General features: G+C 48.9%; 1 protein-coding gene across 1 annotated transcript in view; it reads right to left on the bottom strand.

Annotated features, from left to right (window-relative positions):
- Positions 1-11,575, bottom strand: part of EFR3B (EFR3 homolog B) — a 121,878-nt gene extending 110,303 nt beyond the window's left edge. The window contains exon 1 of the mRNA XM_028725271.2: positions 10,666-11,575. Within this exon, the coding sequence (XP_028581104.1) occupies positions 10,666-10,672 (7 nt within the window). The 5' untranslated portion in view covers positions 10,673-11,575. The remainder of the gene's footprint in view (positions 1-10,665) is intronic.
- Between the last annotated feature and the right edge of the window lie 2,134 nt (positions 11,576-13,709).

Raw genomic sequence — 13,709 nt, 5'->3', positions numbered from 1 at the left:
TTTGAGAGCGATCTATAATTGCGCAAGGACGGAGTACATTTGCCGTTGCATCCTGTTTGGTGGTAACACTGCGTTTTGCAAAATTCTGTATGCCGCTTAAAAAATAATAATCAGTAAAAAATATTTTTAAAAAAAACAAATAAACAAACAATGTGGATCTGAAACGGGGCGCTGTGCATAGGTAAAGGGACCCCTGACCATTAGGTCCAGTCATGACTGACTCTGGGGCTGCGGCGCTCATCTCGCTTTACTGGCCGAGGGAGCCGGCGTACAACTTCCGGGTCATGTGGCCAGCATGACTAAGCCGCTTCTGGCGAACCAGAGCAGCGCACGGAAACACTGTTTACCTTCCCACTGAAGTGGTACCTATTTATCTACTTGCACTTTGACGTGTTTTCAAACTGCTAGGTTGGCAGGAGCAGGGACTGAGCAACGGGAGCTCACCCCGTCACGGGGATTCAAACCGCCAACCTTCTAATCGGCAAATCCTAGGCTCTGTGGTTTAACCCACAGTGCCACCCGCATCCCAGCGCTGTTTATATATAGATCTAAATTCTAATGGAGAATGCCTTCCCTTCCTCCTGACCTAAGCCCTTTTCGAACACTGTTTGGATTTGTATGTCCAGAAGGCAGTCTCAGTGCCCCTGTGCATGTGCAGAGCTCTTTCTGACAGAGAAGGCAATCAATCGCACACCTTCTGCCAGAAAGCCCAGCGAGAAAAGCTCAGGTGTGAGGTTTTGATGCAGCTAAATTAAATTGAAGGCTGCCTGGTCACGCAGGAGGAGCCGCCAGAGAAGCATTTGCAATTGCAAACGAGGCCGTGGAGTTAATTAATAAGGGAAGGGCCTGGAAGGGGGAGCAGAGGTGGCAGCAACAGCAAGGTCACTAAATCACAAAGCTCAAACCTGGATTAATTCTTTATTAGCAAGGCACAATTTTCACAGACTTGGCTGGGTTTCAGGCCCAAGAAGCACATGCCCAGTAGGTCCCACTCCCTGAAACCAGTTGCCCAGACCAAATGTCCCCAAAAGCTAGGGTTGCCATACATTCAGGAACTAGTCCATGATATCAGGCTTGCTTTTCCTTGCTCCACCTTCCTGTCTTCCTTGCAGGCTATTTTGGGTCTTTGTTTTCATCTGCCACCCTCTCACAGGGAGAGTTAATAATAATAACAAAGGCTGGCGCAGAGACTGTGGCACAGGGCTGTCATTACATCTCGCTGGGAGCGTCTCTCATTAGCAGCCCTCAACTCATCCCTCCTTTCCTCCCGTCTCCTGAGGTCTCTCTCTTCTCAAACCCCTCTGGGCAGCCGCCCCCTTGGATGGGCTTCACTTCTCAGCTGCGGATCAACTCCAAGTGCCAAGAACACCCCCTGGGAGGTGGCGTTGGCAGCCTGCCAGGTTTTGGCACCCGTTAAATCCTTGAGCAGCTGTCAAAGTGCCTGGCAAGGTTGCCCCGAGACAGACAGCGATGCCAGAAAGCTTTCAGGAGGTGCTGAAGCAGGATGGAAGAGCCTGAGGCGGACTGGAGAGAGGAAGGAGAAACAGGACAGCAAAATAGGGTTTCTAAAATTACACATGGCGTGGTGGAGAGAGGAACCTTTTTCTCCCCCTCCCATAAGACTAGAACTTCTGAACACCCCGTGCTATATTAGAAGCAAAAAAACTTGTTTTGATGAATTGGAAGAGCCGCAAAAAGATTCCACTGAGCACATGGGTTGATAATATGGACAGATTAGCTACATATGAACGAATTGCATGTCGATGCAAATTGTTGTTGTTGTTTAGTCGTTCAGTCGTGTCCGACTCTTCGTGACCCCCTGGACCAGAGCACGCCAGGCACTCCTGTCCTCCACTGCCTCCCGCAGTTTGGTCAAACTCATGCTGGTAGCTTCGAGAACACTGCCCAACCATCTCGTCCTCTGTCCTCCCCTTCTCCTTGTGCCCTCCATCTTTCCCAACATCAGGGTCTTTTCCAGGGAGTCTTCTCTTCTCATGAGGTGGCCAAAGGATTGGAGCCTCAGCTTCAGGATCTGTCCTTCCAGTGAGCCCTCAGGGCTGATTTCCTTAAGAATGGAGAGGTTTGATCTTCTTGCAGTCCATGGGACTCTCAAGAGTCTCCTCCAGCACCAGAATTCAAAAGCATCCATTCTTCGGCAATCAGCCTTCTTTACGGTCCAGCTCTCACTTCCATACATCACTACTGGGAAAACCATGGCTTTAACTATACGGACGGATAAATATGAAGACATCTGGAATGAATATTTAAGCGATAAGGTGGATAGTTGGGGGGGAGGAGGAGAGAGAGGTGGGGAAATATTGTTAAAAGGGTGCAGTCATAGGTATATCAGTGTATTTAAATCTGAATTGTCATATTGTGTTATTGTTGTTATTATGGTTTTTGTTGTAGTGTCTTTTGTGGTCGTTGTTTGTATTGAAAAAACGATTAAATAAATTAAAATAAAATAAAAATCAACACCCAGTGATTCAGAACAGAAGTCAGAAAGGACTCCTTCACACAGTGGATATGGAAACTGTGGAACTCACTCCCACAGGAGACAGGGAGTAACCACCTTTTCAGATGGCATAATAATAATAATAATAATAATAATAATAATAATAATAATAATAATAATTTTTATTTATACCCCTCCCTTCACAGCCAGAGTTGGGGTCAGGGCAGCTAACACCAATAAAATCAAAGTAAAAACATAATGGGGGGGGCGGGGGGGGAGAAAAAACGAAAAGAAAAAAAACAATTTAAAATACAGGTTAAAATGCAATTTAAAATGCAGTCTCATTTCAAAATAGCTGATAAATCAAAACCATAAGGGGAGGGAAACATAAGGGTCAGACTGAGTCCAAACCAAAGGCCAGGCGGAACAGCTCTGTCTTGCAGACCCTGCGGAAAGATGTCAAGTTCCGCAGTGCCCTGGTCTCTTGTGAGAGAGCGTTCCACCTAGTCGGGGCCAGTACTGAAAAGGCCCTGGCCCTAGTTGAGACCAATCTAACCACCTTGTGACCTGGGACCTCCAAAGTGTTGCCATTTGTGGACCTTAAGGTCCTCCGCGGGGCATACCAGGAGAGGCGGTCCCGTAGGTACGTGGTTCCTAGGCTGCATAGGGCTTTAAAGGTCAAAACCAGCACCTTAAACCTGACCCTGGACTCCACTGGGAGCCAGTGCAGTTGGTAAAGCATGGGATGAATATGATCCCACAGTGGGGACCCTGTAAGGAGCTTTGCTGCATCATTCTGCACCAGCTGGAGTTTCTGGGTCAGCTTCAAGGGCAGCCCCCTGTAGAGCGAGTTACGATAATCAAGCCTGGAGGTGACCGTCGCGTGGAAAAGAGGATTAGACAAATTCATGGAGGAGGAGGGGGCTACCAAACTTCTGAATACCAGTTACAGGAAACCAAAGGAGGGGAGAGTTGCTCTTGTGTTCGAATCCTGCTTGCTAGTTTCACACAGGCACGTGTTCAGCCACAAGGAGAACAGGATGCTGGACTAGATGGGCCATTGGTCTGATCCAGCAGCAGGCTCTTCTTATGCTCATATGAAGGCACATTTAAATGGGAGAAAATGTGGGGGTGTCGAGTGCACCGCAATACATTTTTGCATAACTATGTCAGCTCCTGGTGGAAGCGGAAATCACTCCTCATCTAGCCAGCTTGAGAGACAGCGAGGCAAGGCAGGGATCATCCAGCAGCAGACAGCGAGCCAGGGGGGAGAGCCAGGCTCTGCAGGACCACGGAGAGTTCCCAGGGAGGAGAGATGTTGCTTTGGAACTCCTGTTTGGCCAAGCGAGCCAACTGAGACTGCCGAAGCTGGGATTGAAAGGTTGAGAAAGGCTTGTTAAAGGGCGAGCAAAATGATCGAGGGGATGGAATGACCCTTCTATGAAGAAAGACTGCAGTGTTTGGGATTTTGTAGTTTAGAGAAAAGGCAAGCAATGTGGAATGTTGTAGATACTAGGAGAGGATATATTGATTTAATAGTATCTTTCCTCACTCGCGCTTGTGAGTCAGCAGCAGAGCGACATTCCCCAGTATATAGCAGGAAGCTAGTCGGTAGATTCGTTTGAATCTCTTTACTTAAGCAATCCAATCTGACTTTGTTCAGACTGGGTTCTGTTCCTGATAAGACCCCTTTTATTCCTCCTAAGAAGAATACAGTGGTACCTCTGGATGCGAACGGGATCCGTTCCGGAGCCCCTTTCGCATCCTGAAGCGAACGCAACCCGCGTCCGCGCGTGCCGCGATTCGCCACTTCCGTGCATGCGCGTGACGTCATTTTGAGTGTCTGCGCATGCGCGAGCAGCGAAACCCAGAAGTAACATGCTCTGTTATTTCCGGGTTGCCATGGAGCGCAACCCGAAAATGTTAAACTTGAAGCTACTTCAACCCGAGGTATGACCGAGAAGAAGAAGAATAAGAAGAGGAGGAGGAGGAGGAGTTTGGATTTGATATCCTGCTTTATCACTACCCGAAGGAGTCTCAAAGTGGCTAACATTCTCCTTTCCCTTCCTCCCCCACAACAAACACTCTGTGAGGTGAGTGGGGCTGAGAGACTTCAGGGATGTGTGACTAGCCCAAGGTCACCCAGCAGCAGCATGTGGAGGAGTGGAGACGCGAACCTGGTTCCCCAGATTACGAATCTACTGCTCTTGACCACTACACCACACTGGCACTCCGACACAAGAAGCTTCTTTTAAAAGTACTAAGAAGTTTACTCACATTCAGTTCACAGTTGGATCCCTGAAAAATCCCCCTGATTTTTTTTTCTTCTCTGTTAGTCCCAACTTTGGACCCACCACGGAGCAAGCAGGTCTCTGTGTCTCCAGCTTCCGGCTTAGCCCTCTCACACAAACCACACCAGCTATTGTTCTAATGGCAGCACAGAAAGTTGCCCACATCAGACCATTGGTCCATTTAACCCCGTATTGTCTGCAGTGGCTGGAAGTGGCCTTTCAGAATTATAAGCAGGAGAATTAGCCCAGTCGTTTCTAGAGAGGCTACTGGGCATTGAACCCGTGACCAAAAGCCTGCAAGGGAGATGCTCTACCAGGGAGCTACAGCCCCAAAGCAGAATGGAGAGAAATGTGCTGGGGAACGGGTGTTCTGCTTCTAACCTTTCCCGTGATGCCAACTGTGGCGATCACACAGGACCCCCGGACGTTTGACGGTCTGTTGACCCTGTGCCACCACTGTAATTGCTTTCTTCGCTGCCACCAACCCGTTTCTTACGGGTACATACGGAGTCCAGACAATTGTTAACATTAACAAATAATCAAGTTTATTTTATCGGCATGAACAAGCTTATGGTTTCAGTTAATTTTTCTTGGCAGTTTCTTATTCTTAGTTCCTTAACTGTCCTAACAACTTCAAACTGATTATCCCAACTATCTATCTATCTGACTCCACCTAATAGTTCCTCTCACTCTTTCACCACACAACTCGACCAACCCACAAGCTATTCCTCCCTCTTCCTTCTCTAACCCCCAACTCTCAACTGACTTTCACACAACTCCCCCCTCTAACCCTAACTCCTCCTATCAGTTTCCACTGGCCAATCACATCACCCTCCTTCTAACCCTTTCCTAGGAGGCAAACGTCACACCAACGTCCCGCTCTTCGGCTGCAGTCACTGTGAAGCAGCGCACAGTGACGCAGAATCTGCCTTTGGGGGACTTCAAAGCTTTAATTAAAACCAGGCTTTTGATCAAATTTCTTCCTCTGATTTCCCTAGAAATTGGGAGAATTCGGGGTTAATGAAAGCTGTTTCAAACATACGTGAGCACAGAAGAAATTGGATTTTTCTCTCTCTCCCTTCCTCCCCAAGTCAGTGTTGACGCAGAGTCAACGAGAAGTCCAAGAGAGGTGACCTTCCATGGCCAAACAAATGGATCAGTCAATCCAAAACAGCTTTCCCCAGGTGGTGCCCTCCAAATGTTTTGGACTACCAAAGATGTCCTCTTGGTAGTCCCACCACCACTGGAAGTTCTGGTAGCAGTGGCCCAAGAGAGGGGCTTCTTTGTGGTGGCCCCGAAGTGATGGAAGTCCCTCCCTAAAGAGGTGTGATTGGCACCTTAATCACATGGTTTCCATCAAATGTGGAAGATGCTCTTTATTGAGCATTCATCCTGATTTGCATATGTGGACATTAGACCATGTCTGGCCTCCCCTGAGCTTTTGTTCTTATTTGTCCGCAATGGGCTTATAAGGTGATGAAAATTCACCCTGAATATCTTGCAGGCATCTTCCCATTTTCAATCCATCCATCCTACACCTTACATTACATTTTACCATCAATTTCATCACTATGAAACCTCCATTTTTCCAAAAAGTGGATTTGTGGCATGAGGGTGACACAGAACTAACTAACTAACTGATAATAATAATAATAATAATAATAATAATAATAATAATAATAATAATAATAATAATAATACCAATACCCCGTCCATCTGACTGGGTTGCCCCAGCCACTCTGGGTGGCTTCCAACATATATAAAAACATAATTAAACATTAAAAAGCTTCCCTATACAGGGCTGCCTTCAGATTTCTTCTAAGGTCATCTCTGGTGTATGATATAATCACCTTTTAACTTCTAGTTTTTATCCCTTACCTATTTTAAGTCTTACGTGTTCAGTTTATCCGTATGTTTTATCTTATGCTGGTCTGTGACCAAGATAAAAGTTTGCTTGTTAGTTAGTTTCTTTGATTGATTGGTGGGAGGGCTTTCCACAGAGTGGGTGCCACCACCTATAAGCCATCGCTATCGATGGCTCCTAGCCACAGGTCCTATACTTTGCCTGCAAAGTTGGAGGCAGCCATGTCTATGAATCCCAGTTGCTGTGAACCACAGGAAGGGAGAGCACTCTTGTGCTCAGATCCTGCTTCCTGGTTTCCCATTGAGTAGGGTTACCAGACGTCCCTGTTCCCCGGGGACAGTCCCCAGATTTGTAAATAAGTCCCCGGATAAATTCCATCCCCGGAATGTCCCCGGATTTCATCTAATGTCCCCGGGAAACGCAGCAGCGGCAGTCTCAGCAGCCCGGAGCAGTTGGCTCTGGCTGGCTTCAGGAGCTGCTGGGAAGTCCCCATATGATGGTGGTGCAGGGGCTCTAAGACACAGCTTCTGGACTGCCTCCAGCTTCCCTGAGCCCAGCAACTAAGCTGTGAAGGGAGGCTTCATGCTGCCTATCAGAGCTTGCGTGCAAGCAGGAGGGGACAGGGATCTCTCAGTTAGGCAACGGGAAGCCTCCCTTCCCAGCAGAGGGATCCCTGCCCTCTCCTGCTTGCACGCAAGTAGGAATGGGATTGGGGCTGCTCCGATGGGAAGGGAGGCAGCGCGATGCCCGAGCCTTGCCCCCACTGCTGCTCTCGGCCCTCCTTCTCCACCTTCCATGCCTGACCCGCCGCACAGTGCTTCCACCACCATCACCACCACTAGCCCTTCATGGCCTAGGACCCTCGTACCTACGGGACCGCCTCTCCCGGTATGCCCCACGGAGAGCCTCAAAGTCCATAAATAACAACACCCTAGTGGTCCCAGGCCCTAGGGAAGTTAGATTGGCTTCAACCAGAGCCAGGGCCTTTTCAACACTGGCTCCGGCTTGGTGGAACGCTCTGCCTCATGAGACCAGGGCCCTGCAGGATCTGATTTCTTTCCGCAGGGCCTGTAAGACAGAGTTGTTCCGCCTGGCCTTTGACTTGGAGCCAATTTGATTCCCTCCCTCCCTCTCTTTCTTTTTTCTTTTCCTTCTCCTCCTGCAATGAGGCTACATTTTAATATTTTAATGTTCCATTATTTTAATGTTGCATTTTATTTTTCTTTTTAAGTTGTAATCATTCATCTTGTTTTTATTATTGCTTGTAACCCGCTCTGAGCCCGGCCTTGGCTGGGGAGGGCGGGGTATAAATAAAAAATATTATTATTATTATTATTATTATTATTATTATTATTATTATTATTAAGAACCAACAACTCAGGGGCTGCCCAGGCTCATGGAGAAAGGAGATCGAAGCCTTGGAGGAAGGGAAACGTGGTTGTTGAGGTCAAGGTGGCGGCCGTCCCTCTGCCACCGCCATCGCTGCAGCATCAACGTCCTGAACTTGTTTTGTTTTGTTTTATTGATTGATTGATTGTGTCCTGGATTCATTAGAAAAAATCTGGTAACCTTACAATTGGGGCATCTGGTTGATTGCTGTGAGACCAAGACACTTGACAAGGTGGACCATTGGCCTTATCAGGGCTGGATTTTGGTTTGATGAGGCCCTAAAGCTCCTGAACGTAATGGGGCCCTGTCTATGTCCAGCTGTCATTTGTCAACAACAAATTGTCGCTATTTTTTTGTGTTCAATATATGCTATATATGGTAACTGATGAACCTAATTGGTATCTAAAGCCATTGGCACATAACAAAATATGTATTTTATCAAAGTCATTGATATAGAAAGGAGCAAAGCAGTGATATTTTACGGAGCAGGCTAGCAGGCGGGGCCTATGACTTACATCATAGGAGCAAAACACAAAACACTGTTGCTGTATGGTAGGTTATATTTTATTTGCTTTCTATCTTATATTTTGGAAATGTACATCCAGTTTTTTCCTTTAATTTTTTTGGGGGCCTCCAAGAGAGTGGGGCCCTAAGCTATAGCTGGTTTAGCTTATACGTAAACCCAGCACTGAACCTAATCCAGCAGCCGCTTCTTATATTCTCACTTTAACTGCACTGGTTTGCAATTTCATAGATTCATAGAGTTGGAATAGACCACAAGGGCCATGGAGTCCAACCCCCTGCCAAGCAGGAAACACCATCAGAGCACTCCTGACATATGGTTGTCAAGCCTCTGCTTAAAGACCTCCAAAGAAGGAGACTCCACCACACTCCTTGGCAGCAAATTCCACTGTCAAACAGCTCTTACTGTCAGGAAGTTCTTCCTAATGCTTAGGTGGAATCTTCTTTCTTGTAGCTTGGATCCATTGCTCCATGTCCGCTTCTCTGGAGCAGCAGAAAACAACCTTTCTCCCTCCTCTATATGACATCCTTTTATATATTTGAACATGGCTATCATATCACCCCTTAACCTCCTCTTCTCCAGGCTAAACATGCCCAGCTCCCTTAGCCGTTCCTCATAACAATTTAATTCCTCCCACAAAATTACTGGCAGTCTGGGGGCACCCTGGATGCTATATTAATCTGTTCTGCAATCAGATGCATTTTTTATAATACCTATATCAGTGTTTATTACTTGGGCTAAAGATAGATGATCACAATATGTGACAAAACACGATTGTCCCACCGTGCATTATTATTATTATTCTCACCAAAGGTTCAAAATAAATCTTGGCAGCTGCAGAACTTGGAACGGCAAGCTGTGCGCTGCATGGTGCCTGGGTGTTTGCGAGCTCAGATTTATATGCAAGCGAGAAAGAGAAGAGGCATCTGCTCCCCTTGCCTGCCCACACGTCCCGTCCCTGGCAGAGGCTCAACTACGGGGAAGGAGCAGAGCGATAAAAAAGGCAATAAGAGAATACTTTCATTTGTTGTCTCCAGGAGGCAAGAATGGGGCCAAGATTGGAGGAGCTTTAAAGCAGAGGTTAGGTGGCCATCTGCCATGAAGGGTCTAGCCGAGATTCCTGCATTGCAGGGGGTTGGACTAGATGCCTCCTGGGGTCCCTTCTGACCAGTGCCGGTTTTATGTATAAGCTAAACAAGCTGTAGCTTAGGGCCCCACTCTCTTAAAGGTAAAAGATGCCTGCTTCTTGGGAGGAAAGCAATGACAAACCTAGACAGCATCTTAAAAAGCAGAGATATCACCTTACCGACAAAGGTCCGTATAGTTCAAGCTATGGTTTTCCAAGTAGTGATATATGGAAGTGAGAGCTGGACCATAAAGAAGGCTGATCGCCGAAGAAGGGATGCTTTTGAATTCTGGTGCTGGAGAGTCCCATGGACTGCAAGAAGATCAAACCGATCCATTCTGAAGGAAATCAGCCCTGAGTGCTCACTGGAAGGACAGATCCTGAAGCTGAGGCTCCAAGACTTTGGCCAGCTCATGAGAAGAGAAGACTCCCTGGAAAAGACCCTGATGTTGGGAAAGATGGCGGGCACAAGGAGAAGGGGACGACAGAGGACGAGATGGTTGGACAGTGTTCTTGAAGCTACCAGCATGAGTTTGACCAAACTGCAGGAGGCAGTGGAAGACAGGAGTGCCTGGCGTGCTCTGGTCCAGGGGGTCACGAAGAGTCGGACATGACGAAACGACTAAACAACAACAACATAAAAATGCTCCATTGATACAAAGGTCAGTAATCCATATAAAAGACGTGTCAGTTCCTTCTCCTCCAGGGGTGGTCTAAATGATCCTTGGGATTCCTCCCAACTCTACAGTTCCTTCTGATACACTTTCCCCTTCTATCCATCCCCCTGGGCTCTCACCCAGGGCCCAAGCAAAATCACAAATTACCCGCCGACTTCCCACAAAGAGGAAGGTTTCTTGAACCTGTGGACATCGCCTTGGTCTCTCTGTGAATCTTTCACACAGAAAGAGACCCAGGAAGTCAATCCAATGCATTGATCACCAACATGACTCTCCCCTCGGTTTCAGAGTCTGCTGCCCTGGCCTCCAGCAGCCACCAGGTCCACCCTCTTCTCCTTACCTGCCATTGTTGGATTGATGATGGACTCCTGCTGTTGCCTTGTTGGGAGAGATCTCTCTCTGCTCTGCTTCAGAGACCTTCTGGGAAGTCAAATCCTGGAAAGCTCAGATGGCAAGGCTGGCAGAAGGCGGCAGCTTGCTCTGTTTCAACAAGTTGCTCAGAAAACCTGGACTCCTTTCGCTCTTCAAGTCTGCCAGGCTCCTCTGGGGACTTGTTTGTGGACTGCAGCACCCATCTGCCACCGATCTAGCTGGGCACACCCGTCTCCCATCTGCTATGCCCTGGAGGCCCAAGGCAAAATGCCACCTGGTTCAGTGGCAGGCCAGACCCATGTCCTGCACTGCTGAGGGGTCAAACGCTTCTCCTTTGGCACTAGGGAGATCCAGAAGGACAGGGTGCCACGTGCAAAAGTCTGGGCTGCAGAGGTGGGAGGCCTCCTGGGCCCACGGCAGTGTGCATGCCACTGTGCCCAGCTCGGAGGAGGCTGGTGGACTGAGCTCCTTTGTCAAGCCACGTTCCTCCCTAGACTCCTGACACCCACCTGCTTCCTCGCGGGCTGCCCACCGCTGTTTCCATGGACACGGGTAGCAGCAGCTGTCAGTGCCAGCAGGGTCTCGGCGACGCGAGGAACCCAGTCATCCGAGCAGTGAATCCACGGCGGAAGGCTGTCTCCCGCAGGCTCGGATTCTGCTCCGCAGGGGGAGAGAGGGGTTCAGCGAGAGCAGGCCATGTCCCCTGCTTCGTCTGCCGGCGATGGAGAACAAAGAGGCATGCAAGCACACGCACCAGGAGTAAACTTTGGGGAAAGGTGCTGGCGAGTCAGCTCCAATTCCTCCAGGCCGGCTGCCTCCCGTGCTCAGAGAAAAAAATGGAAGAGGCAGGCAGAGCATCCAAGATATCGAATGCAGGTTTATTCTTAGAACAAGGGGACGTCGAAGACATGCTGTCAGCCAACGCTCTCCAGCTGTCCCCGTGGGTGGCGTGACATTGGAGGTATTTGGAAGCAGAAGAAGGAGAGATAGAGAGGTGGCGATTTGGACTCGGGCTCCTCTGTTTTAGGGAAGGGCCAGAGCTCAGTGGTAGGGCATCGACTTGGCATGCAGAAGGTACTCTTGCCTGAGAACCTGGAGGGCTGCTGCCAGTCCGGGTTGACAGTACTAAGCTAGAGGGACTAGTGGTCAGTTTAAGCTGCTGTCAGTGTTTCTGAAGTTTTCTTCCTTGTCTCTCCAGCAATTGTGACCCAGCAAGGGACAGGGAACTTCAAACAACAACAACAACAACAATTTATTATTTTTACCCTGCCCATTCTGGGCGGCTTCCAACAAAATATTAAAATACCGTAATATATCAAACATTAAAAGCTTCCCTAAACAGGGCTGCCTTCAGATGTCTTCTAAAAGTCTGGTAGTTGTTGTTCTCTTTGACACCTGGTGGGAGGGTGTTCCACAGGGCGGGTGCCACCACTGAGAAGGCCCTCTGCCTGGTTCCCTGTAACCTCACTTCTCGCAGGGAGGGAACCGCCAGAAGGCCCTCAGAGCTGGACCTCAGTGTCCGGGCAGAACGATGGGGGTGGGGACATTCCTTCAGGTATACTGGACTGAGGCCATTTAGGGCTTTCAAGGTGAGCACCAACACTTCGAATTGTGCTTGGAAACAAACTGAAGCCAATGTACGTCTTTCAGGACTGGTGTTATGTGGTCTCGGCAGCCACTCCCAGTCCCCAGTCTAGCTTCCGCATTCTGGATTAGTTGTAATTTCCAGGTCACCTTCAAAGGTAGCCCCACGTAGAGTGCATGGCAGTAGTCTAAGCAGGAGATAGCCAGAGCATGCACCAATCTGGCGAGACAGTCTGCGGGCAGGAAGGGTCTCATCCTGCGTCCCAGATGGAGCTGGTGGACAGCCGCCCTGGACACAGAATTGACCTGCGCCTCCATGGACAGCTGTGAGTCCAAAATGACTCCCAGGCTGCGCACCTGGTCCTTCGGGGGCACAGTTGTCCCATTCAGGACCAGGGAGTCCCCCACACCCACTCCCCTCCTGTCTCCCCAAAACAGTACTTCTGTCTTGTCAGGATTCAACCTCAATTGCAGAGTTGGAAGGGACCTCCAAGGGACATCCAGTCCAACCCCTGCAATGCAGCTGAAGAATCCCTGGAAGCAGGGGCGAAGCTGCATGCTCCAGCACCGGGGGCAGAGAGCAGGCAGGGGCGTGGCTGGCGTGCATCCCAGTGGGGCATGGCGCCGGCGTGGTGGGGGTGTGTGTGGCGCATGTCTGGGGGGGCGGCCATGATGGTACTCCCCTCCCCGATGGTGCCAGGGGCAGTGGGCTCCCCTCCCCCCCCCACGTTCCTCCACAAGTGCCTTGAAGATAGCAGCAAACCTCTGCTTAAAAACCTCCGAGTAAGGAGTACACCACCTTTTAAGGGAGTTCGTTCCACTGTCAAAATGCTCTGTCAGAAAGTTCTTCCAGATGTTTATTCAGAACCTTCCTTCTTGTAAATCAAATCCATTGGTTCAGGTCCTCCTCTCTGGAGCAGCAGAAAACAAGCTTGCTCACTTTTCCGTAGGCCAGCACTTCAGATATTTGAAGAGGGGCCCCACATCTCCTTTCAGTCTCCTCTTTTCCAGGCTAAACATGCCCAGTTCCTTCAACCATTCCTCATCAGTTTTGGTTTACAGTCCAAGATGGTACTGGTCATCTTGGTTGCCCTCCTCTGCACACCTTCCAGCTTGTCAACATCCTTCTTAAATGGTGGCACCCAGAACTGGACAAAGGTGTGGTCTGACTAAGGAAGAATAGAGCGGTACTATGACTTCCCTTGATCTAGACGCTATATTTCTGTTGATGAAGCCTAGAATAGCATTCACTTTTTCCCATGCTGCATCACACTGTTGACTCATGTGAAGCTTGAAGTCTGCTAAGGCCCCTAGATACATATTGATTCATTTCTCATTTAAGGGTGAGCCCATCTCACATGCACTTTCCAAAGCAATATGAAAACTGAAACACAGAACCACCCATAGAAATTCACACTTCTCTGAATT

Source organism: Podarcis muralis, chromosome 3 (assembly GCF_964188315.1).
Source record: "Podarcis muralis chromosome 3, rPodMur119.hap1.1, whole genome shotgun sequence".
Taxonomy (NCBI): Eukaryota; Metazoa; Chordata; class Lepidosauria; order Squamata; family Lacertidae; genus Podarcis; species Podarcis muralis.
The sequence above is the reverse complement of the archived record's forward strand: the minus strand, read 5'-3'. Positions and strand labels throughout refer to the sequence as shown.